The sequence below is a fragment of the Squalius cephalus genome (genome assembly GCF_949319135.1).
Source record: "Squalius cephalus genome assembly, chromosome: 12".
NCBI lineage: Eukaryota > Metazoa > Chordata > Actinopteri > Cypriniformes > Leuciscidae > Squalius > Squalius cephalus.
This window is the reverse complement of record NC_137133.1, coordinates 17883203-17910756: the sequence shown is the minus strand read 5'-3', so window position 1 is coordinate 17910756 and position 27554 is coordinate 17883203. Positions and strand designations below refer to the sequence as shown.

The following is a 27554-nucleotide window of genomic DNA, read 5'->3' as shown; positions in this document are numbered from 1 at the left end:
CTTTTAATGTTTTTTGTTGGTATCCCAAAGGAACAAAGATCAAAAAAAAATATTTCACCTAAAATTAAAATTCTGTCATCATTTACTCAATCTCATGTCATTCCAAACACAAACAGCATGATTTTATTCTTGTGGAACACGATGAAAGATGAATTTTAGACTTTTTATCCAGGCAACTCTTTTTAATACAATGAATCTGCAAAATGACAAACAAACAAATATCAGTCAGACAAAAAAAAAAAAAAAAAAAAAAAAAAAAAAGACTTGCTCCTTTCATGAAGCTAGAAATCTCTAATTACCTTTCATCATAATTGCGAGGAAAAGAGCAACCAGTATTTAATTCATTTGGAACAACATGAAGGTAAGCAAATAATGTTACCCAAAAACCCATTGTTCATAAGGTGAAATAACCCTAAGACTCAACAGCTTTTCGAGACGGTCAGGGATGAGGTCAAACGATGTGGCCTCTAAGATTATTTATTGTAGTGAAATAAAAAGTAGCAATATTACAGAAATATTGTATTTTACAGCTTTACATTGGGACTACATCAAAATTATTCTTTTACCAACATACACTATTTATTATTATACAATTTAATTGTTGTAAATGTCTATTTACATAGCTTCATACTGGCAAGAGTTTAAAATGATTCAATATTAGCATATAAAATCACTGTAACACTATGTGTCACTAAGTCAAACAGTTGAGCTTAACATTTGCAGGTTATTTTAAAGCTGAAGTGTGCAATTTTTCTATGTTATAATATGTTCTCCTAACTTAACTTTAGAGTCAGCTATAAGGAAGCCATTTTATGGGTTGATGTACCTGAAAAGTGTTTACATTGTGGCACTATCAAAACATTGCTCTGCTTGGTTGATTATCTTGACCAGGCCAACATGGCAACAGTGGATCAACCAATGATGTGAGTTTGGGGCAAAACTGACCGATGGGAGGAGTGTTTGGGAAACCTGTTTGAAAACAAGGTGATACTAGTGGCACACAAATCACACACTTCACCTTTAAATCTTCAGCAGGAGTTCAGTTTTACAATTAAGAAACAAACACTCACACATAAGATTCCTTAGCATAGGAGAACTCCTCAAATACAGGCTGACTACACCTGTGGGACACTTTGTCGTTCCTCGTCTGGGATACCGACTCGGACATTGCCCTCTGCCGGAACGACACCGGCTGTGGTTCAACAGATTGAACACTTTCTGTGAATGGTTCTATGGATTCTGCGGGTTCGTTAACTTTGTAAATGTCCAATAGGTAGTCGCTCATAGAAATTGGGCGAGATTTCTTGCCCAGCTCTCTGGCATGTTGCACTGTCATGGCCCTGTACTGTGGAGGGGCCGGTTGTCCTCCGGTCTGCAGCGCCTGCTCATAGGATGGGGGGCTGCATGGCATACGACTATCCACCTGTTGGAAGACTTCGATGGCGGAGAGAGGCCGTCGACGCCGGACAAGCTCATCTATGTTCTCTGTCTCATTTTGTGAGTCCTCTTGGAGCGTTTCACAAGGGAAGGCAACTTCCTTCTGAGAGTCCCCTTTTTTCAGACTGCCTCTGTTAAATGTGAAGTTTCCAATGCTTTTGGCCCTCATTGAGAGGGATCGACGGTTCACTTCAACGTCTCCTTGGTTATGTCTAGACTTACTCATAAAGGATGAATGCCTAGTAGACTGGCTTTTGCGAGGGCTTGCAGGGGATGGCAGTGGTGAGGTGGTTATTGATTGCTCTGAGAGAGTTGAGGAGCTACTATCTGAGGAACAAAATGATGGGCAGGAACCAGTCTTAGATGTTCTTCTGTTCTCACAGCGGTGGGGATGCAAGAAGGAGTCATCTGAGTTCTGCTTCTTGAGTGGTTGGCTGTCAAAGTCTTCCTTCTCTGTCGAAAAATCATCATGGCTGCGGGCAAGTTCTCTTAAACCCGTTATGGCGGTAGAAGGAAAAATGGAGGGCTCAGAGCACCGGCGATTGAAAGGGTTTGTGAAAGCATCAAATATAGCGTCAGAGGAACAAGACTGAATGTCAGAGCGTCCTATCTTGCTTAGGCCTGGGCTCCCACGTGGCATCATGTTGTCCTCTTGAGTCTGGCTCTCAACTTCCATGCAATCACAATCAACATCAGGATCTGTGCTGTCATACGCTGAGTCATGCTGGTGGACATCGAAGGATATATTGGGGGACATCAAGGAGGCTGAATCTGTTGAGAATAAATCAATGTTAAAGGTCTGCGTGGCTGTGTCATACTATCAAAACAATTCTCTGTTTGTTCGAGCATACCGGCCAGTCCAACATTTGCTCTACCAATGAGGTTGAGTCATACCAGCTCTAGATGGTCAAGCTAATATTTGGAACATAGTAGCTGATCAACTTGCAAAAGCTGGCCAGCTTGGACCAGTTTAGATCGGCTAAAAACTAGCTACCATGTTCCACAGCTACTAGCTTAAGCTGGATTTTCTAATAGGGACTGATGTAATGTGAATCATCAGAAACATCAGCTTTAAGGCCTATTTCTAAATGCAAATTAACACCATGAATAGTTTGGTGACCATTCTGTTGAGACTTGAGGTTGTGGTCAACCTCAAAATCATAAATTGAGCTTGTGATAGGTTGGATATTACGTATTGAGTTTGAATACGATATGATTTATAATATGATATATTGCAATATGGGATAAAATGGCCTCATATCAAATCAGAAAGGGCTTTTCAATGGTGCATAGATCTTAAAGTATTATATTTCAGTTCTTATTTAAATAGTTAAGATGTATTTACCTGACTTGTCCATGGAGTCCTGTTCCTCCAAATCCCCCAAAAGCATCAGGATAGTATGTCCAAATACCTCAGAGCAATTTTCAATTAGGAACTGGATAAGTCTTGTGACCTAAAAAACAAAATAAAAAGAATGATGTGTCTTTAATATAATGTGTTAAGTTTTGTGTGCAACTCAGTGTCACAGTGCTTCTGGTGCTGTGGTTTCTTATGCATCTAAACCACACTATGCATATGACAGTGCCAAGTTTTGATCTTAAATCAACAGATTAGTCAAATCGAGACTGCAGAGGTGGATCATGAAAAAAAAAAAAAAAAAACATTGAGGAGACTTTTGACACATATTCTTACTCAGACACGATCCAGGCTAAGCTAAGTTCTATGTTTAAAGCTATAGGCGCAACACCCAGGCAGACTCCAAGAAACCATTTCATGATATAATATTATTTAGAAGTGTCATTTTAAAAAAAAAAGGAAGGGGAAAAAAAACACCAGCCCAAGTGTCTGACCTTTTCTACATCATCCCTGTCTAGGGGCTGACTGTCACGGTGCAGCAAGGTTGGAGCAATGCACACTGCCAGGTTCTTGGCATCCATTTTGTTGGTTTCTGAATGCTGACTGATGTGGTGAAACAGGCACAGCAGGTGCTGCAGGAGAAGACTGTTTGCTTTGGGCAACTTCTCGGCCATTCTGAGAGCAGAGAACAACAGAGAAAAAAAAAACAGTTAGGTCCTTTTTCTATTAACCACTCCTCCCATTTTAATTTTGATGAGGGGAGAAGGACAAAAACAGAACCACCTTTCTGACATTTTGTGGCCAGACTTCAGCTTCCAATTTCCCTATTTTCAAATCTCTGAAGAGTACATAGAAAGCCCACAGAAAAGTCCCATTTCTATCATCACATCTGTGCCAGGGACTTTTTTTTAACAGCCCACACATCTGCTCACAGTTTGTCACTACCATCCACCCTGAAACTACAGTGAGTTTACAGCTAGGTCACAAGAGAGAGTCCTACTCACCTTCTCAGCTCACTTTGAGCATCCTCTGCCCTCTCTTTCTCCAGAGCACTCATCCAGCTTTCATAGTGCTCAAATACAAGAAGGCCTCCAGGGAGTTCCCTCAGGTAAATCTGTCAGTACATTAAAATGAAAGAAATGACTTATTGCTTAACAGACACCTCAGAAATAGAAGGGATGTTGATAAGAGACACACACAGGCAAAGGCTGGGCCTAACGCAAACAGTGTATTATTCACCTTCAACAATCCAACCAAGAGTGTCACAGGCAAGGCTTCCATGTCTACCTCGGCCCCAGAGTTCAGCTGATCTCTGAGGGCATTCAGGTTTTTGGAGCTGCATGGGACTCTGAAAACACCCTCAGTAAATGGACCTTTCCTGAACAGCAACATGAGTGTTTCCTGTTGGAGGCCCAAAAACATGAGAAGCTTGAGGAATATAAAATCTTCTACCGATTTTAAAGGCTGAAGTCAACATGAAATTGATCCTGGAGTCAAAAATGTGCCATATTTACTTTTCTTTCTGGTGCATGTATGATTCATCAGTGCATGTTATTCCAAAGAAAACAAACAAAAAATGAATGTCTTCATAATCTGTCATCAAAATGTTATGACTTGAAACGATTTTTCTATGACCCAAGGCCACTTTACTTTTTCATACCATCAGTTTCCTCTGTCTTTTTGGCAAGGGGTTTGACTGATTCTATAAAAAACTTCTTAAACGGCTGTTCTTTTTGCCATATTTTTGTCACTAATCAGAATTATCTTGAAAGTTTTTGATTGAGGTCTGGATAAGGTTAGCAAGAAATTAGACGATGCCTGTCAAAATAAACATCACGTGTTCTACCAAATGCATCTGTGGTGATGTTTTTGAAGACAGATTGCCATTTACTTGTTCTTAGACAACAAACCATAAGATAATAATACATCAATATAATACACTGACGTACAGTAATTGGTTTTGGAAGTGTGGTGTCATCTTGTATATGTCGTCCAAACAGCAAGTTCTTGGCATTGGACTCAGGATGAGCAGGAACGCTTGGGTTTGGAGAGCTTCTCTTCAGCTTAAATGTGAAAAAATTCCTTTTGCCTCCATTCTCTGTTCAGGTCAAGAAAAATACAATATAAGCATTACTTCAAATTGAACAACAGTTTATCTAAGATGTTTACTACTAGAGTAAAGCAGTGATGTCTTCAAACTGTGTTTTTCACACCTTTGTTTTCTTGCACTTTTATTTTCACACACACTCAGTTTCACTGTTTTTTTTGGTTTCTGGCGGGCACCTAACCAAACATGTGGTTTCGAACAGCCATTTTGACTAGTTCAAACTCACCAGTAGGCTGCTGTGAATGTGCCTCCTGGTTATGAAACTGCTTTGGGAGGGTGGAGATTTTGCCGTTGCCCTGGGAACAGGCACATATTTGTCATGAGCGCATGGAGTATTAGGGTGTGACTTCAAATTACACACATGCAACTGTCAAAACTACAACAAAACTACTTTTCATTCATTTTTAGCATCCTTATTTTTGTTGCTGTAGTCATTTTCAAGTGTCATTGGAAGTAACTCGCTTAGAAAGAATGTGTTTGCCAAAGGTAAAAATCTACTGTGAATTGGTGAATACAAGAAAAATTGAGTGCTTACATCAAAAGGCAACTCTACGCCAGATTCCATTCCAACTCCACTAAGAGTTTTATTCTGTAAGACAGAGAAAAACAGCAAAATAAATGTCAGTTGATTATCTGTACGGCAAGACCAAAGGTATTTCCATACACAGACCAAGGCTGAGGACTTACATCATCTGAGATAAAAGGCATAGAAGAAAAATATCCCATTCCAAGCATTTTATGCAGTTTGACCCTTGGAAATCTGATCACTAATGTTTATGAATCAGTGACAGAAGAACGCGTACCGTGGTATTTCCACTCAGCACCTTCATGAGGACGCTGGGCGGTGGGGAAGTGCTGCCTGCACTCGATCTTGCCTCTGCAGTTTTCCTGCAATGGCATTTGAAATTGCAACATTATCTGTCTACTTAACAGCAAGAAGTTCACCACCGGTAAACATACTAATAGACTTCTGCGTCCGTAACTGGAGAGATTTGCATTGACGGTGAGGTTCAGAAGTCTAAATCCACTATTTAGCATAACAAATCGAGTTAACCTTGAATTTCAGAATTTAGTATGTTCCCCTTTTGCATTTATGATATGTACAAAATGACACCTCACCTGTGTAGAGTTTCCAACCAGTGATCCTTTAGCTCAGGCAGACTGCAAGTGAGAGAACAGCATGGTGTGAGTTAGTAATCCACAGTGTAGAGCGCGTGATTATGTTGTGAATGTGAAGAGGCCACACACGATCGACCTCTTTACAACAGAAAGGGCAGGAAAGTCTCAGCGAGTCATGAGGACAGGAAGCAGCATCACAGCGACAGCTACCACTTCCTCATTTCAGTGTGGCTAGGCGACAAGTGGAAAGTTTGTCTGTACGACTCGCAGTTCATTTTCGAAAGTTAGATTAGGCCTTATAAAACGTGTAGGTAGGAAGAGTGTGAAATGTGTGTAATCATTTATATTTTTGGAATAGTGTGAAGTATAGATGCTTTCTGCAGGAAAGATGACTAACATCTTATTTTTAAGTTCTGCCTTTCTCACAACTTGTTTTAGACATGGTTATAGGTGCATAAATGTGAGATACACATTCAAAGCTATCTGAATTATCCACTGTGTATGTGTTTTATAACCCTAACATTTTGTTGTTCACAGTAAAATATAGTATTTAAAAATGTCACATACAGTTTAGCCATTTTACAAAGTTATGCAAGATTTAGCTACTGAATGTGCCTTGACCAATTATTATTATTATTTATTTTATTTTTTTTCACAGGTGAACTGTCACAGACCCCAGTGTGATTTCTCAGAAGTGAGTACCCAAGACTAGTTTTTTGAAGGTCTCGGTCTTGTCTCGGTCTCAACTGCGTTTGCACTTGATCTTGTCTTTGTCTCAGAACAAGAGGATTCGGGATTTTGTTTCAAGACCATGCAGTCAAAAATACAACTGTGGGGATATTACTAAATTGCCAGTGCATTGTCTGATTTATTTGTTAACATAATTTCTGTCATGACAACTCTCTGAGAGATTGGCATGGTTATGGATATGGCAATGTTAATGTATTTGGTCTTGGCAGAATAGATCTGCCACGTCGCTGCTGCTGCAGAGCAAGTACCGAGACTTGCTACTGCCAATACATTCATACATTCAAGACATGCTGCTTGCTGCATGTAACATACATGAAATAACCCCCATAGCAGATCTAAACAGGTGGAGCTGGGGAAGGTGGAGGGTTTCTGAAAGTGTGCTGCAGACTGCTAACAGCAACACTGCCGGTGTTTGTTTGAACGTTGAGCTGCAGCTCATTGGCTGCTGATGCAACAGCAACCAATCAGCTGAGTTATGTAGATAATCATGTGATCGCTACCAAATTGAGTTAAGGACCCATCAGCCTGTGCCATCTACAGTGCTGGTCAGAATTATTTGCCCGCTTGGTAGGTACACTCTAAAAACTGCTGGGTTGTGTTAACCCAATTTTGGGTCAAATATGGTCTCACCCAACGTTGGGTTAAAAAATGCAATTTAAAAATGGACAAATTGCATTTTGGACAAAATCAAAAATGGACAAAAATGCAATTTAAAAATGGACAAATTGCATTGGTTACATTAAAAATGTAAACCAACGGCTGGGTTTGTCCATTTTTAAATTGAATTTTTAACCCAACGTTGGGTGAGACCATATTTGACCCAAAATTGGGTTAACACAACCCAGCAGTTTTTAGAGTGTAATTGTTCCCAACGTGTTTTGGAGAAAACATTTATTTCATAATGTGATTTCCCTGCCACTTTCAATTCTTTTACTTCAATGAAATGTTAGATTTTTGCCAATTTTTTTAATAAAATATCAAAAGGATTAACAATGCCGTTTATTTTTTACAGCCATCTTTGATCATATTTACCAAGGGGGCAAATAATTCTGACAAGCACTAGAGTTTTATGCCAGAACTTGGAATTAATGTGATTGGATGTAAAACGTCCTGCTTCAAATGCAATGAATAACATTTCTAATTTGATTTCTTTTGTTACTGTTGTGCATGGTCAGACATTAATGGGGGATTGTGTTAAAAATGTCACCATAATTAATACAAATGCCCAAAAGTATGAAGTATCATGATTTTAATACTGTAACACATGGTATAATTAACTCTTTCCCCTCCAGAATTTTTTTAAAAGTTGCCAGCCACCACCAGCATTTTGTATAATTTTTCACAAAATTTTCATGGCCCCAATAATATTTTGTTGTATATCTGAAGATGCTATCAAAAGAAAGAACAGAGTCTCTGCTTTTAAACAAACAAAAAAAGTATTCTAGCTTAACTTTTTATCAACACAAAAAAGCAACATTTTGAGCAAAAAGCTGAGAAAAAGTTTTTGTATGCTGTTTAATGTTTTACATATACATCTGCTTACATAATGCTATCGCTTGTTTCTGCTTCTTCTTCCTATGTCTTTTAATCTGAAGATTCTGTACTCTTTTAGAAGATGTGTCATAGCGCCCCCTACCGTATAACAGTAAAAACACGGAAAGCCGGAAATTTCCATCAATAGCGGGAAGCGGTGTCTCATAAATGACGGAAATTTCTGCCAATGGCAATATCAACCAATATCACAAGAGCAAGAGAGCTGTTTTCATAAATATGAGCTCGACTGCAAATGTGATATTGATTTTATACAAACATTCAATAAATGTATTTCTTCTGCTGAACACAAAGGAAGATATTTGAAGAATGTGTGAAGCTAAACAGTTGATGGGCCCCATTGACTTCCATTGTATGGGGGAAAAATACCCCCATACTAGTCCATGGGGACCAGAAACTGTTTGATAACCAACATTCTTCAAAATATCTTCCTTTGTGTTCAACAGATGAAAGAAACTCATACAGGTTTGAAACAACATTAGGGCAAGTAAATGATGACAGAATTTTCATTTTTTGGTGAACTATCCCTTTAAGTCCACCATGGATGCAAATACTAGTAAACTGTCTACTGCAAACCTCAGTAAAGCATGTTAACTGCAGTTAAATGAAAATGTATTATAGTCAACATTTATATTAAATGCAGTTAGCTGAACTTTTGAGTGTTTTTGTTAAATAGGACTTCTTAGTATGTAATTTAATAATTACTTCTTTACTGAATATGCTGACAAGCGGTTTCAATTTATTTTGATGGTCCATTACCATAAGTACCGTTGCACCTACATGCCTACTCACTCTCACTAGTGTTAGTAGAGTATTAGTAGACTGGTAGTGTTAGGGTTAGAAAAAGTTGACATGTTGTTGCAAAGTAGTCAGTAGAATGTCTGTTGGGGAGCATCACAATAAAGAGATAGCAGATATTAAGCAGACAGTCTACTAATACTCTAATGAGAGTTAGTTCACATGTAGTTGCAAAGTTACTTATAGAAGAGAATGTTCAAAAACCTTCAAAATAAAGTGTTACCTGACAAGCATTTATACTAAAGTAAATATTTTAATGTTATTCCTATTGAAACCTGTGTGTCATGTATTTACATATATTTGTAATTACACATTTGTAAAGATGAAGTTGCAATTTAGAACATTTAAAATAATTAACTTTAATATCCAATAATACAATACACACTGAAAATAAGTATACTTCTTTAAAGCATAACAACATAATAGGTAACACTTTATTTTAACCCAAACCGTAACTCTATATAGTTACTCGGTTCTTATTTGAATAAGTACAATTCAACTAAGTCTCCTTAAAATAGAGTGTAACCAAAGATTATTAAAAAATGAATGATTTGAAATATACTACAAGTGCATATTCAATACAGTTAGTACCCATCATCATAAAGTTCTTCACTCTCTTCCCTCTCATTGCCTTGATTTCCATTAAGTGTTGTGGTAGGCTTATTTTTGGAATAACCATATTGGTTTTGAAAACATGTGACTAAACCTCAACTGAACTTCACTATTCCTGTTATACTAACTGCCCTTTGATACTGATGGCAGATACTGACTGACTTCCATTTAATGTCTCGTGTCAAAAACCACATGTTCATGCTGAACACATGCAGTATTACTTATCACATACTCTCTACATCTTCCTCAATAAGAAGACATTTTCTGGTTGCCTATTCTATTACATTAAGAGTTTCTACTTGTTCAAGTAGACTTATTCCTGAGTGGTGCAACCAACTCCTAACACCTGTGAGAACACCTACATACCCCACTTTCAAATGAAGCTTTGAAAAACACCTACTCATCGTCTCACAATGACTGCAACGTCCTTATACACCTGCTCAAATTGCCCTGCACTTGTCATCATACACTAGCATTAGCATCCTGACTATGTATTGTTTTGGTTAGCAGCCTAGTTTCAGCGTCAGACAACATGCCCACAGACTACCCACATGCTTTGCTCTTTGGTTGTGTGAACATGTTCTCATGAGTGTTCAGTCTTGCTCCTGGATATCTTTCTTGCAGAGCTTAGTCCCAAACCACTATTTTTCCAATAAATAATAATAATAAAAAATAATAATAAAAACTCACCGGAAGGACACCAGGCACAGAGAGACAGACCAAGCCAATACGATGGAAATCCTTAGATCAACACCTGTCTCTTCGTCTTCTGCCTCCTCATCTTCATTTTCAAAGCTGCACACCCACAGGTCCTTTAAATCAATTCTGTATTTCAGTCTGTAACTTGCATTTGACCTGTAAACACAGAAATATATATATATATATACAGTGCAATGCATAAGTGAATACACCCATGCTAAAGTTGACTAAAAAGAGGAATAAAAAATCATATTTTGGAAATTGAACTTAATGCCTTAATTTAAAAAATTAGGAAAAATCCAACCTTTTAGGACACCAATTTTCTTTGTGAATGAATAATGTATCGTAAATAAATAAATGTTCTTCCTTAAAATACATGGTGCATAAGTGTGCACACCCCTATGTTAAATTCCCATAGAGGCAGGCAGATTTTTATTTTTAAGTATTTTTTTTTTTATTAATTTTTAGGATACTATGCATCCTGATAAAGTTCCCTTGGCCTTTGGAATTAAAATAGCCCCACATCATCACATAGCCTTCACCATACCTAGAGATTTGCATGGTTTTATTTCAGTTAGCCTAAAAGCTAGTTTGATTTGCATTGAGAGATGATCTTATGGAAAGTACTCCATGCCAATCTCTAGGTATGGTGAAGGCTATGTGATGATGTGGGGCTATTTTAATTCCAAAGGCCAAGGGAACTTTATCAGGATGCATAGCATCCTAAAAATTAATAAAAAAAAATACTTAAAAATAAAAATCTGCCTGCCTCTATGGGAATTTAACATAGGGGTGTACACACTTATGCACCATGTATTTTAAGGAAGAACATTTATTTATTTATGATACATTATTCATTCACAAAGAAAATTGGTGTCCTAAAAGGTTGGATTTTTCCTAATTTTTTAAATTAAGGCATTAAGTTCAATTTCCAAAATATGATTTTTTATTCCTCTTTTTAGTCAACTTTAGCATGGGTGTATTAACTTATGCATTGCACTGTATATATATATATATATATATATATATATATATATATATATATATATATATATATATATATATATATATATATATATATATATATATATATAGTCTTGTTATGTTTTGCAATATGGCAATGATCTACAAGAACATTTTGAATTTTTTCAAATTGTCAGGGCGGGCTTTATACGATGATGGACAGATGATCAACAGTAACGTACCGGTAATCATCCACGTCACCAACAAGCACTTGAGTTGAATTAATTTACAACAAAGACGGCTGCCGCTGGAGAATTGAGATTTCACACTTACAAATAAGGCAGATAGAATATATTTGGCGTACTGTCCGAGGAGAGGCTCCGGGCTCGGTATTCGGCCCGAACCCAAAGTCCCCATATTCCAGGCTGTGGAAGAACAGGCCAAGAGTGCGTGGAGGGATGCTGAAAACTGTCAAGGAATGTTTAAAGGGGGGGTGAAATACTATTTCATGCATACTGAGTTTTTTACACTGGTAAAGAGTTGGATTCCCATGCTAAACATGGACAAAGTTTCAAAAACTAAGTTGTACGTTTGAAAGAGTATTTTTGTTCCAAAAATACTCCTTCCGGTTTGTCACAAGTTTCGGAAAGTTTTTTTCGAGTATGGCTCTGTCTTACGTAAGATAGGGCGGAATTTCCTTATATGGGTCCTAAGGGCACTTCTCCGGTAAGATCGCGGCCGCGCGCGCACTCTTAGACCAGAGCAAGAGAGTGAAAGCAGTTCGCCATCAAAGCGCCCTGCCCGGCTTTTGGGAAGTCAATGTCACCAAAGAAGTGTGTTTTTGGTTGCCAGGGCAAGACAACCCTGCACAGATTCCCAAAGAACCCAGCGTTAAGGAACCCGTGGATGGAGTTTGTTTTCCTGAGCATAAACAGAGTTGTGTAGCTGTTTGTTCCCTGCATTTCGACGATGATTGTTTTATAAACAAAGCCCAGATCGTCTAATGCTTAAGGATCGAGCAGTCGCAATGATAAAGGTTCGCGGTCGTGCGTTGGAACCGGACGGTGAGTAACTGTTGAACAAATAATGTCTCTGTGTGTTGTCACTAGCTCGGTGCGTTAGCACAGCTAGCCTAAGCTTCGCCCACACGGCCCGCCCCCAGCCGCTCGGTTTTTTCCGGAAAGACTCGGTACACCCTATCTTTCTTTGATTAATATAATAAAACAAAAGACTTTTTGGAGATATGAAGGATGCAATATTACTCTATAGGTACTCAAGATTAACAGGAGATTGAGTGAAAATGAGCATTTCACCCCCCCTTTAAGGTGAGTTGACAAAGTGAATATATGCTTCCTCTCATGCTGATAGTGTAGACATGGTAATTGTTTGATAACAAGTTGATTGAATTGATTATTTGAACGTGCTCCTCCCGAACTTTGTTTATGAAACATCATGTGTAGATTCCACCATCGCATCTGTTATAGAAGATATCGACAGCGCATTAATTTTAAAAGAGGAACATTGAACCGCGATCAAGGCATTTGTCGATCGGAAAGATGAATGAAGAACATGTAACTTCGTTGCTCTGATTGGTTGTAGGTCTAAGTGCAGAGGCATTTTCCTTCCTGGTTCGGTTGAAACCTATTTTTTACAGTCTATGGTTGAAACACGCCCCATAATCAGCCCAATAGAGCAGTATCAGACTCATATTCTGACTAGAATCTGAGTATGACGACGTCAGGCTAGGGTATCTGTGCAGTTGTCTATGAATGTACATAATGTACTGTAACATGGAATTGCAATATATAATGGCCTTGTCCCCTACACTGGGGGCCCTATTGTTAGGTTTTCATTCTGTTTTATGGACTTTTAGTTTGTATCACCTTTTTTCATGTGTTCTGTTCCTGTTTCTTTTGTTTCTTTTATTTCCCCTTGCTGCATTCCAATTCGCCTATACTACTTATACTAGGCTACTCCCTAAAAGTATGTATATAAAAACACATACTTTTGAGGGCGTAGTAGAAGAGTAGGCTATAGGCAAGCTTTAGGACATACCATCACATCATTAAATTGTGTCTTTAACGGATGCTCTGTCACATATTTACGTGCATTTGGTCACCGTACACTGGCCTGTCAATCATATTGTCACAGTTAACATCATCCACATTTATTTACATTCATTTAATTTCCTACCTTATTGGAGAGAAAAGAAGTAGCATGTTGATCTGTCAGTCATGGGTCTTTGGATCAGGGAACTCTCCTCAAATTTTTGCATTATGATCCATTTAAAAGTTAATGACCAAACGGATCAGTACAAACATTAATTTTGTTGCAGATAACATTATTTATTATTTTTTTACCAGGTTAAATGTTGATCATTAGTCCCTCAAACCCTTTTATCTAAACCTCTCTACTTAACCGTCAGTCGTGCACATCCGCCATGTTTGTATTTTTTTTAAAAACACTTTTTATTCGTGTTTCTAAATCGAATCCTTCTCCAAAGCATAATGGGTTGTGGGTAATATTAGCCATTAGAGTGTGCACGGATACACACTTCAAAAATCTACTGGAAATATAGACCATCTGGGGACTTTTGGGATACTCTTATCAACATGCTATGCTTTGGGACACACTTATTTTAATCTCACAAACTAGCATTGTTACTGATTACATTCATCACCTGTTTCTAGTTGAGTTGCTCATTATCTTGTTTCCCTGTGTATTTATATGCCCTCAGTTTCCTAAGTCCTTGGGTCGGTATTATCTTTATGTTGCGTAGCTGTTACATTTGCTCATTTGCCTGGATTATCATCTTTGTTTTGTGTTTTGAGAGTTGCAGTAAGATCCACCTCTCCCTCATCTTCATTGTCTATCTGCCGTTAATGGTTAATGAAACCTGAGAGTCCATATAACCAAAACTTTGATGCTTCAAAAAGTTCATAAAGAGATTGTGAAGGTGATTCAATCAAGTGGTTTAATCCAAGTCTTCTGAAGAGACACACTCCTTTTATTGTGAACAAATTTCATTTAAGCTTTAATTCACATTGATTAACTCAATCCTTGTTTTAATTGAAGCACTCTGCGTAGGACAACTTTGCAAATCTACCAACAAATCTATTCACTAAAAATCAGGGAAAATAATTTGTAGTTCAGCCTTTCTACCTTTTTGGCCTCGGTCCAAACAACCAATCGTCAAAACAAAACTGAAACTCATAAGCATATTTGATCACATATATTTTGAGACAGAGATACTCATCTCATAAAAAATAAATAAACAAATCCTTGGCAACATTTTACAAATTATTAAATCAGATTATTAATTCACAAATTGTCATCACACTTCATAACTGCATAGCCCAGGAACTTTAAAGATTTTACAGTGTTTGGGAAAGTACTGTAGTGGTTTTGTTGCTATTTACTGTTGTGAAAGAAAAAAAAGCACCTTTTACTCCAGGGTTTCATGTACATGTCTTGTCTAGTTCATAGTTTCATTTTCATGTTCTGTTTAGTCTAGTTTGCATTGTTTTCCCTGTCAGAATTTCCAGGGAGTCCTCCAGAATCCTCATTCATAGTTTTTGCCATGGTTTCTGATTGTTACACACCTGTTTCTTATTCCGTTAATTATTCCTTCTGTATATTTAAAGTTCCCATGAAATCAAAATATACGTTTTTTAGTATGAATATATTAGCCTTACTGTTCTAGAAGCAAATGCGCTCCAAAACAATGACAAAATTTGCATTTAGAAGATATAACATTTTAAAGGGGTGGTATAATGCCCCTTTTCACAAGATGTAAAATAAGTCTTTGATGTCCACAGAGTGTGTGTGTGAAGTTTTAGCTCAAAATACCCCACAGATAATTTTTTACAGCATGTTAAAATTGTCCCTTTTTGAGGGTGAGCAAAAACATGTCGTTTTGTGTGTGTCCCTTTAAATGCAAATGAGCTGCTGCTCCCGGCACAGAGGGTGGAGCTTCAGGAGCTTGTGTGTGTGTGTGTGTGTGTGTGTGTGTTAGCAGCTCCGATTACCTCACGCAGACAATTTTATGTTCAAACCAGAGTCGGACAATGATGGAGAGACTCAAGAAGACGTGAGAACATGTAGAATGCAACACGACATTAATGAATGGTTAGTTGATGAATTTATGTAGCTGATGTGGAGTTAATTATCTTCAAGTAATTGATTAGCACATTCTGTCATGATAATCTATAAATCGCTTGTGTGGGAACTGTTGTAAGATGCCTACAGAGTGACATGCTATTACATTTGTGTTACGTATGTATTGCAATAAATGTGAAAAGACGGATGCGACAGCTTGAGCAGACTCACAAATGTGCTCTACTACAACAACTCTTCCTCTTCTCAACATGGACTGTTCCCGGGGTCAGGGTTTATGTAAATTTTAGGGTTTGTGATGTCACTAACCCGAGAGGAAGCTTGTGTAGTCCCTACCAGCCGTTTGTTGTAGTCCTTAATAAACGATTTCTTTAATAGCAAATATCTTCATTTGCTTTGAACTTTGAGCGTTGTAACTTTGCAGATGTTGTTTATGCTCAAACAGCAACATTACACACTATCTGTCCAATGTGGCTTTGCCGGTCTGGCTGAGTTGTGATGTAAACGAAACCCTATTGGCTATTTTAAAAAAGGGGAGGATCTGATCGATATTTCCTGCCCTGTCTTCCTATTTCAGTGGAAATTACGTCAACACACTGAATAACACTGCATGTTTCAAGGCACTTCAGTGGGTCTTTAAGCCCTCAGTTCTTTCTGTTCATTTCTCGGTATCATCAGTATTAATGTGTAGTGTGTTTTGTTATTCCTGGTGTTTATTAAAAGGATCTATTTGTTCATCCTGCGTCACACATCATTCTTGTAATTTGGATTAAGTCACACTGCAACCGTGACACAGGAGGCCTTTAGCCCTGATGAAGGCCTATCTTAATCATCATCATCATCACCACTATAAGATTAGACCGAATTTGACTGTATCATAACCAGTCTTCAACATATTTATTATAAATATTATATTTCATTTCACTATATTAATATACAGTATTACTTAAAAGTGAATAGTGAATGAAACAAATGCAGTGCCAGCATTTATTTTAAATGCCACATTTAGAAAAAAAAGGAAGTAGCTGAATTTCCGTGGCATTTATATTTCATTAGGTGTGGCTAAAGTACGCTGTTTAAAAAAGCTCTAAAATCCTGAAAACTAACATTTATATTATCACACTAAGCCTTAAGAAACCAAATTCACTCAGCCATTTGTGCATTTTCTGTGTTGCTAAAGTTATGATTTAACACATTTTTCATTTGTTATTTTTGTTTCTCCAGCACCTCTGATAGATTGTTAAGCAACGGGTATTGCATAAGCCTCACCATGGGTCCTGTGTTATGTAATAGTAACGGTTCTCTGCAGATTAATAGAGCTTCTAGTGTTTTGACCATTTGAGTATTTGATTTGTTTCTTCACTAACTGCAGCTGAGATTATTGGCTTTCTGAGATCCCAAATGGGAGTTTACACAAGTGATGACAGAATGGCCGAATCATTCAAGCGTCCAGTCTATTCTCTCACATCAAGGTCAGACAATCAATACAGGAAGATCCAGTCAATACAGAAGTAGCAGAGATGTGCAGGAGAGTGTTAATCAAACTGGGCTGTCTAGGGGAAAAACACACTTAAAGGTCACCAAGTTTACATGACAACTAAACATGAGCTTGCCACAGCCTAGCTAGTGCTATAGACATGTGCCAGAGATGTTCAAATTGCTTCGACCGAGCAGTTTTAAATATGTGTACAATATTTGTACAAACCCCAAAATATAATTTAAGATATAGTACCTTACACATATTTTTCTCCACAATATTCTATTTTTCAACTATTATATATCTTTGGAATACCATAAAACCCCATATTCCTTAAGGTGAGTCTCTAGACCTGTTCCTTCTAGACCTTTTGTATCATAATCATGAATTAATAAATTTATAGATATTAATGTGGGTCAACACATTAAGCAATGCAAAGTATTAAAAGTGTGGTAAAGAAAATAATGTAACAATAAGGGGTCTTAAATTAAAATAATTTATTTATGAATCGTACATAAATCACTAGGGCCATTTTCTTGGTCAAAACAGACATACAATAAAACAGAGGATTTAAAATAAGAATAAGAATAACAAGAATAAGAATAAATAGTGGTATCTTTATAGTAGGTGTCTTTAACTTCTATGCACTCGCATAAAACAATAAAAATAAATATAAAATATATATTTAGGTGGGATACGGGTAAAGTTAGGGACAGGTTTGGTGGTATGGTTAGGTTTAAAGGTGGACTAAAGGGTAAAAAAACAGTGTAATTTTAGATGTAATTACAGACGTAGTTACATAAATAATCATATTCAAAATACACAATAAGTGCATTGAATCAATGGTTAGTTTTAATGTTAGTACTAATTAAAGACAATATAAAGTGGGCCCATAATATTAATTTGGTAACACTTTACTTTGATAGTCCACTTTAGACATTCTACTGACTATATGTAACTTGGCAACTACATGTCAACTTATTCTACTAACCTGAACCCTAACACCTAACCCTAACAGTCTACTGACAGTCTACTAATGCTCTAATGTGAGTTAGTTGACATGTAGTTGCAAAGTTACTTATAGTTAGTAGAATGTCTAAAGTGGACTATCGAAATAAAGTGGAACCAATAATTTTGACCTCATCTAAATTAGACTTGTATGTGGGGAAATCCCATCACAATCTTTGTTAGCTGGGTGATTCCCATTTCATGTCAAAAACGAAAGCTACTCTAAATATAGTACACCATTTTAGTGTGTAATGCACATTAGTAAACGTGCATGTTTGTGTATGTGTGCTAACCAGAAGAATTCTTACTTGAGCTTGGCAATGACCAGGGCGTCACTCAGGAGAAACAGGTGTCTTTCCCTGGTCTTCAGTCCTTCGGTCAGCTGAGCACATGCATCCAGAATCAGCTCTGAGTTCTCATTGGTCAATCCCAGCACAAAGGGACACTGATCCACTGCCACCAGACATTGAGCTTCCTCCCTGAAGATCAGAGAATGTCTCACTATAAACCACCAATGCAACAACATTGACATAAAAGGAAATAAAAGTAAGATTGGGAAAATCCAATAGTGTGTGGTTGCTTTGGGTGAAAATTGTTGGTAAAACATCAATGAATTATTCTTTACGGTGGGTCAAACAGTTTTCTTACTCATTTCAAATATTTAATCCATGTAACTTGTCACATCAGCTCAGACAAGATGAAGATCAGGGAATCTATTTGCAGCAATACTTTATTTATCACAAAAACAAAGAAGATAACCCAAACGCAATGAACGTTACAGCTTTGTAAAACAAAGACAGCACCGAACAGAGAGAACCAAGCTGAGGGTTTAAAGTCCCCATGAAATCAAAATGTACGTTTTTTGGCTTTTAGCATGAGTGTGTTTGCCTTAAGGGTATCTATAAGCTAATGTGCTCCAAAACAATAAAACCTACAGTTTCCAACTTACGCCAATATGGATAAATTATTTTGATGGCATCACTCTGCACTTTAGCTTCTCATTAGATTTTCTGTCCAATCAAATGATCTCTAGAATCGGAAGAGTTCCGTCCCCAACATTATAAATAGAAGCTGAAGCTGTGGCTGAACAGTTACTTGTTCACACAGTTACTATTTTCTACATGGAATCCCTACTATATTGGGGATATGGAACGATTTAGACTGTGTAAATATGCTTTCCATTGGGGCGAATGAAGTCTGTTTTCACATTAGTGTAATGTGAACCACCGCAGCCGCACACAATCCGCTCCGGCGTAGTACCGAATTCTGTGTCCCTAGTAGGCGCTGGAATAACGGTAGACCCTGGCGTCACATAATTCGGCACAACACCGGTCCAGAGACACGATAGCATAGAACGGATCATATGATCGAGTCGGCCCAGACCACAAAACGTACTAGACTCATTTGAATTCAACACAGAATGCTGTATTTTAAAGCGAGATTTGGAGGAGAAACGGTTGGATTAGAAACAGCACTGACGAGTAGAAGAGATAACACTGGTGCCATGCACCAAAATAAATGACCTATTTTCAGACTACACATCCTTAGCATGATTACTATTACAGTTTTGCTTTAGTAACAGTTTCATATTAAATATAAAAGGGGAATCTAATAGACTGTGGCTGTCATAAGATGTCAAATGCAGCTTTGCCCGAGCCTAACGGCTATGGCCGAACTGTGATATAAATGAAATGCCATTGGCTATTTTTAAAAAGGGGGAGGAGCTGTTCGATATGTCCCGCCCTGTCTTCCTGTTTCAGTGGAAATTATGTCAATATATATATAGATTGTATAAATTGCAGTCACATACCTTATTGGGCTCCAAGACATTCCTAAAGTCTTTCCCAGCACCAGGTTTGGTGCAGAACGTCTCCTCTGAGCCAGACATCGCAGGTGCTGTGTAAAGCAGACATTGTTTTATTCATTGTTCTTTTTTCTTTTTTTTAAATTCTATTCTATTTCTTCAGCTACAAACCATAGGAACAAGAACAGGTATATTTCTGTGTGATAAAAAAGTGTTTGCATCATACTGAGTAGATGAAAAAGGCAGAAAGATGATACACATATTCAACTTCCATTTGTTCCATAAAGACTGCTTTCATCTTCTTCCTATATTGATACTGGATTTTTTGAAACCTGATGAATTAAGTTTGTTTGTTCATTAACTATTGCCACATATGGTTGCTTATTCTGGATTTTTTTTCTTGTCTAGGTTATCTTTCTCTCTCAGATGGCTGTGTTTTGGATGGAAGCACTATAAATTTGTTCATTCATTCAAGCATATCATGGTGACCATTGTGTGTTTGCGCTCTGTGCTTGTTGTCCTGGCATTCATCCCTGAATTGTGCCTTGGGAGCTGTGGGTCATTGCATTTTATTTCATCACTACAGCTGGCACTGCTTGTTTGGACATTTTATGTTTATGCTTTGGCAAAAATTGCACAAAAGTCCTGCACAACCCCCCCCCAAAAAAACACGCTTGACTGAATTATTTTTTTTTTTTCTAGTTTTATCTTGCATTTCATCCTTATAATATGCAGCCTTTTTTTTTTTTTTTTAGCAAACTTTGTTAGCGTGTTTATGCTTTGTGCAGTGCTTTGAGCACCGGTTCAATATATAAACAGCGATGGGTAAGTTACTCTAAAAAAGTAATTTATAGCTGCTAATTATATCTTCAACAGTGTAATTAGATTACTGTATTAATTACTCTCTCTAAAAAGTATTGTATTACTTATTACTAATTACTCTCTAAATCATATCAACATCAACCAGCTGAACAATACAAGGATATACACGAAACTGAAATTTTAGCTCTTTCAAATAAATAATATAAAATTGCATAAATTATTCTTGAGCTGACCAAGTATTTAAATGGAGGTTACATTAAAGACATACTTTTAAACATTATTCATAAATTTTGATGTTAAATCCCCTATTGTTTTATATAGAATTGTTCTAGTCTATTCAGTATTTAATGCAATTACATCAGAAGTAACTGTAATTAAATTACTGAAACTAAGTAATCCCTTACTTTACCTTTTCAGGGGAATACTAAATCTATATACATATTGTAATGATTAGTAGTTATAGTCAGTTGTGTGACACAGCTAGACAATTTGCTGTCAACATTAAGTCTTAAGTCTTAAAGGAGAACTCCGGTCAATTTTAACATTGAGCTCTTTTTTATGTACATTTGGAGTGCTGTCAATACAGAGAACAACGACAAAAATCGGTGTTGCCTACACCGTGTTATCCAATTTTTACAATTTCAAAGTCCAGAGTAATCGATTGTCGAGTTCACGCGCGTGGACTCGATAATCGATTACTCTGGACTTCGACCGAAAACAGGATGTAAATACAGGTATGAGCGCTGGCTGAATAAACATCATTTTTATTCATATCTTTCACATCTACTGCAGTCAGATTGACCCGCGTTCACTCCGAAGGAATCACTCACATGACCTGTGCACTTGTAATGACACATCAAGGATGTTAAGAGGATAAAAGCAGGTTTTAAACTTGCCCCATTTAAGTCAACAGGGTGCAAATTTTAAAAAGAGGATAACGGTGTAGGCAACACCGATTTTTGTCGTTGTTCTCTGTATTGACAGCACTCCAAATGTACAAAAAAAACGGAGTTCTCCCTTAAAGTCCGCGTGAACCGGAAGTTGCAAACGACTTTTCTCCAGTGTTGTGAAGTATTTCCCAGTGAAAAGGAATATTGAACAGCGGGCAGGGTTTTACTCTAGCACTCCTCCTCTCCATCTCTCGCTCATCTCGGACTAAAGGTTTGAGGGGAGTGGTTAAGCGTTTCCCAACCCAAGCCGTCAAACCTACATCATCAGCCATTCCAGACCGGAAGTAACTTTTCAGACTTTGATTAAAGATTACGACGGCAAATCATTTTTTTCTGTGTATTAACTTGCACGGATTAATTTTTCACCACAAGACTAGTAATATGCGCTAACAAAGTTAATAGGGTCAATTTTGATTTCAGTTGGACTTTAAAATCATGTGATTGTACATAGTTTTAAACCATTTATTTATTAGTTTATAAAAAAAAAAAAAAAGTTAGCAAAAATCACCTTGCACCTTTAAGAATGTACAATTTTTACTGCTGAAGAATATGTGATGACAAACCTCATCCACAGAATGTGTTTACAGCTAAAGTCAAGTCGAGTCAAGTCAAGTCACCTTCATTTATATAGCGCTTAACAATATAGATTGTTTCAAAGCAGCTTTACAGTGATAATAGGAATAAACAAAATAATGACCTAATTAGAATCGTTGCAAGCTAAAATATGCCATGGCTTATGCCTTATCTAGACTTAAATAAGAGAATGACTTGTCAAAGCAATCAGCATCCCATCATTTTACATGACAGCTTGATCGAACAGGATTATGTATTTAAAGACAGGAAACGGCCAGCTGGTTTCCTGTTTCCATAGTAACCTAGGCCAGAAGAGATGGTAAACATGCTGACCTTTAAGAGTTTTGCAAGTTAATGTTTTTTAAAGGAAGACTGCATCAGAGCAGTATTTAAGGGACATTTATATACTCCCATTGCAGGCCATATACATGCACAACAGGACAATTCAGCACATTGGTTTTTCTTAGAAGTTATTGATTCTGCAATCCTCTTTTCAATAACACCTCTTTACAGAACTGCTTTGTTTGTGCACCTCCTATTGGTAAAGGAATGAATGACCTCTATTGGAGAAAACAGTCCCTCATCTTTCAAGAGCAGGTCTCATTATTTCCTATCAAATAAACAGGTTTTGTAAACCACTGAACATCTAAAATGAGGCTGAACATTCTGTTCCCTTATTAGGTCTGGACTTGGCTCAGACTGAGCTGCATTTTTCACCCTTTCTTTGTAAAAGTTCATTAATCTGAGCAAGGGTCATTTACACTTTATGCAAAATTAAACCTCCTCTTTCGTCTTCTTTTGTTTTTAATCACACTACTTGTCAGCGATCTCCGCTGATTTGGCTTCTTCAGTGACATTCGGGCTAAATCCTGATTCACAGTGGACCCAAAAAGCATTTGGTCCCTTAGGTCACAAAATCCCTGAATGGCATTGGATGACATACAAAATATCAAACCAGTGGCATTTGCTAACAATTGAGTCTAGATGTTTTCTTAGAACTTTATTTGTTGGAGCCATTTTGTAATTACAGTTAAAGGGGACCTATTATGCGTTTTTTTTTTAAAGTCTTTTGTTTTTTTGGGTCTACTGCAGTAGGTTTTCATACTTGAATGTAAAAAAAAACCATGATTTTTGCACATATTTTACATTGTTGCAGCACCTCTCTATAGTCTGTCAGTAACGCTCTGTTTAGTTCTCGTCTCTATGCTCTGATTGGTCGGCTGGACTGTGTGTTGTGATTGGTCAACCGCTTCGAGTGTGTTTGGGAAATATCACACCCCTTACCATAACCGCATTTGATCTGGGGTGGATAAAACAGCTTCTCTTGGACATGGTAACAACAAACTACTAAGACAACTCAACCAGGCCATGCTAACTTTTTTTGCGTATGCCATGGGTGGGATTATTTAAATGAGGAATATTGTGATGTGTATGTTACCGGAAGAAAACTCAAGACTACAATCAGGGAGTTCAGGCCCAGTGTGCACTGATATAGAGAACAACTTCCTTTGGAGTGACTTTGTGCTTTGTAACTTTGCAGAGCTTTTTCATGCTCAAACAGCAACATTACTCACTAGGGGCCAGATTTAGAGGGGAAATCAGCATGAGAACGCAATTCCATAAAAGCGCTGATGGGAGGGGAAAGTTCTGTGCGTGATCTACTGACAACACGCAAATTAAAGAACACAGGATCATTTCCATAATGACCAGCGCAATCTATCAGGGGAGGGGAGGATCTTTTTTTTTTTCCAGATCTTTCGATTTAATGGACAAAATAAGCTCGAGCAATTTACATATGAACACGTGGGAAGACGACGGAAAAACATTCTGAGAGCAGCAGTTTTAGTTTCTGCTCTGACAACTGCAAGACCACGCTGAGTGTGTGTTAGAAATCAGGAATGGTGAGAGAACATTGGGCTTGGTACGTTTTTCGTCTTCCAACCAAACTTGTGTCTCTAGTTGACAAAGTTTAAATCCTGTCTGGCTACTGCACTTCCCTTAATGTTACGAATTATGTCAGTAGGCACAGAGCAGGTGGTTTTTTTGTGGCTGTTCGAACGCATTCAACCACATGAGCGTTTACACTACGAAACCAATCTGGCCGAATGCGTTTTCGACTACCTCTGGAAGTGGTCGAAAGTGGACAAGCTCAAAGCGTTTTAGACCCCGTTTATAGAAGTTAGAAAATGTCCAAATACTTTTGGTATACATCCTTGGTTTGACATAGGCCAATGGGATTCATACATAAGTGTGGACCATAAGTGTGACTTAAGTGTTTAAGTGTTTTTAACAGTGAATGAGCTATACTTCGTATTTTACTGTTATCAAAATGCATTTTGTAAAGCCAACAAATTTGTTTGACATTTTTTATATCCAATTCATTATGAAATACAAACAGCGCTGTCAAGAATTTCCAAAAACAGGCATGTTGGATAAAGAATATGCATTTCAAAAATGATTGTACAAACTGTCATTGTGCATATGCAATTAATTATGCATTCATATGTGAACAATTGAGCATTTCCTTTAGTATGCGCTTTAATATTCACATCATCAGGGTTTAAGAATCTCAACATGAGTCCCACTAGAGGCAAACACTATTCAAGCACAGCATGCATCAGTTATTTAGTATATATTAATGCAACATGGCATAATTACAGAGCCTTTCTGGAACCTTCTTCCGCACTATTGCATTCTGGGGCAATTATGCGGCGCCAAACAATGATCACTTGTTCACGCAGCCAGTGAAAAACAAGTCTGTGTCATTTGTATAGCATGGAGCCAATTTATCAGTCTGTCTGAGATTGGCAAAGGACTCTGGCTTCAAAAAGGAGAAAAAAAATCACTTTATTCAGTTGTATGTCATAAAATTTCTCTATTTGAAACTGTATTCTTCACTATATGCGAGTCTTCAGTGTATAACAGTGAAGTTATGGCAAGTCAGACTCCACTCACAGTGTTTCACTTTAACCAGTACTTATCACTGTAGGAAACATAAGAGTTCACTTTCTTATTTTTAATAGGTAAGCAGACTATTTAATCATACAAATAATCAAACCACTTCATAAACAATCATATATAAATATAAATATTTAATAAATATTTAAAGAACCTATTTAAAAAAAATACATAGAATTATTCATAATTATTTTAAATAAATAAATACATTATTATTATTTACTTTTTTTACTGTATCACTTTCTGATAGAATCAAACTAGGGTAACACAAATGTTTGGCATGCCAATAAGTGCTGAATGATTGAATGAATGAATCAATCAAATAATTTTCTGATACAATTATGCTATAACAGTATTTATTAACATGCTAGTAAGTGCTTATTTGTAATTGGTTATTTTAGAAGTTGGTCATAAATTACAGAATAACTTGAGTCCACATCATGTATAAAACATAATACAAATATATAATAGTTTCAAAGTTGTAAAGTCTTAAAGTTAATATAAATGACAAAACATTAGGAATGTAAAGATACCCTCATGTCACAATTCGATACATATCACGATACTGAACTCATGATACAATATTATTGCAATACTCTAAGACATGTGGTAAAAGGTTAACAAAAAATGTACTGTTGATTAAAATGCTAAATTTGATATTACATTGTGTGTGTAAATGAATAGGCTTGGACTTGGTGCTGGAAACCCAATGCACAGGACAATCGTGACACCAGAATAAAAATATTCATGATTCTGAAGCTGAAAATTCAGAATTATTTTAGACGAACGTGCTTGCACTCTGTCACTGACTATATATATTTAAAACAATGTAGGCCACTTTTTACTGCTAACAGAAGACATCTGCCATTATCAGGACCCACAAATATTCCCCCATTGCATTATTATATGTAGTACTGGCACTAAAATTCTGTAAACTTGAATTTTTTCTCAAACAGAAATTTACATTTTGGGCGAATTATACACAATACATATTGTCATTATCCAAGAAACATATTGATGCATTATTGTATTGTGATATATTGTGACACGATATATTGTTACACCCCTACAAAACATGCTTTGTATAATTTATTCAAAAATTCCATATTATTGTAAATTTGAAACTTGAGAATAAGAAGCTAGTCTCTGAAAAGTCTCTTTCTGATACAATCATAGATAGATAGATAGATAGATAGATAGATAGATAGAACAGTGCACAAACATCTATTAATTCTATAAAACTTTGTTTATAGACCCATAAAATAGAATCATAAGAATTTGTATTTGTATTTTAAAAAGTAAGCAAAACTTTGATATCCCCACCCTCAGAGGTACTCACTGGCTGTATGGGGGCAGTGGTGCCATCATAACTTCCTCTCCTTCTCATTCTGAGAGACCTTTTAACAGCACCACCCGCTTCCAGAGTCTCACACTGTTTATTCCGAAGATACTTTTCCAAAACTGGAGCCTTTGAGAAGAGTTTTCAGCACCCTGCTTGCGATCCAGTTTGAAATGAACGCTGGCTTCTCTTAACTGGCATCTTCTGCAGTAACTAATGAGCCTGAGAACAATGGAGGACAAATGGGAGGAGAGAGTGGTTCCGCTTGACCTGGACCAAACCTGCCTGCTGTGGCAGCCACTTGTTCTTTGGGCTTTTTCAGCCATGTTTGCTCTGACACAATTAAAGCGGCTGCTCCCCTGTTTCAAAGCTAATGATGATCTGCTCTCACTAGAACAACACCGGTTTAGCTGTTTAAAATCCAACAAGAGAACGAGAATGTCCTAAACTCACCCAGCAAGCAAACCCCACCTGAACTTTCTGGGTACACAGCCACAGAGGCAGTGAGTACATGTGCAAAACAATCTTTATTTTTTCAGTTTTGTTTGGTGACACTAGAATTATAGCACAGAAATTAAACACTTCAAAGGATGTGCACCAAAGACATAGTTGAGACATAGAAATTTCAAGTTATAATAGCTTTTGAATTTTATATATATATATATATATATATATATATATATATATATATATATATATATATAATTTTTTTTTCATATGTTTCATATGTTCATATGTTTTAATTTTTTTTTTTTTTATCTAACACTCTGTAGCTGACTTAATGCAAACATTTATAATAATCATTTATAACTGAAACAAGAAACAGCGAATGCTCATCTAACATGCAACCTGTTGACAAACAATTGTCTGAGAGGGTAATGATGTGATGTCAAAGCCAGTTCTGAAGAAGAATGAGTAAGAAATGTTGATAATGTCATGCAGGAAAATATGTATAACCTATTACATAAGCTTCTCCAGTCAAAAATGCATTATCAACGACTATGTACAGTTTGCATGAAAATGCACCTAAATTAGAGAATGTTAAGATAAATGAGGGTTGAGCTTCCTCTATGAAGAATGATACAGTATGTCCACCCATGAGTATGTACGCACA

General features: G+C 37.0%; 1 protein-coding gene across 1 annotated transcript; it reads right to left on the bottom strand.

Moving 5' to 3' along the window:
* Positions 1–461: 461 nt before the first annotated feature.
* Positions 462–26651, bottom strand: tagapb (T cell activation RhoGTPase activating protein b). The gene is made up of 14 exons (XM_079887787.1): positions 26441–26651; positions 19805–19890; positions 18303–18473; positions 10422–10586; positions 6021–6062; positions 5705–5789; positions 5437–5490; positions 5128–5197; positions 4744–4892; positions 4034–4195; positions 3799–3908; positions 3289–3469; positions 2783–2891; positions 462–2208 (listed from the first exon to the last, which is right to left on the bottom strand). The coding sequence occupies exons 1-14, from the start codon at positions 26486–26488 to the stop codon at positions 1067–1069; spliced, it is 2574 nt and encodes an 857-aa protein (XP_079743913.1). The 5' UTR covers positions 26489–26651; the 3' UTR covers positions 462–1066.
* Positions 26652–27554: the final 903 nt, after the last annotated feature.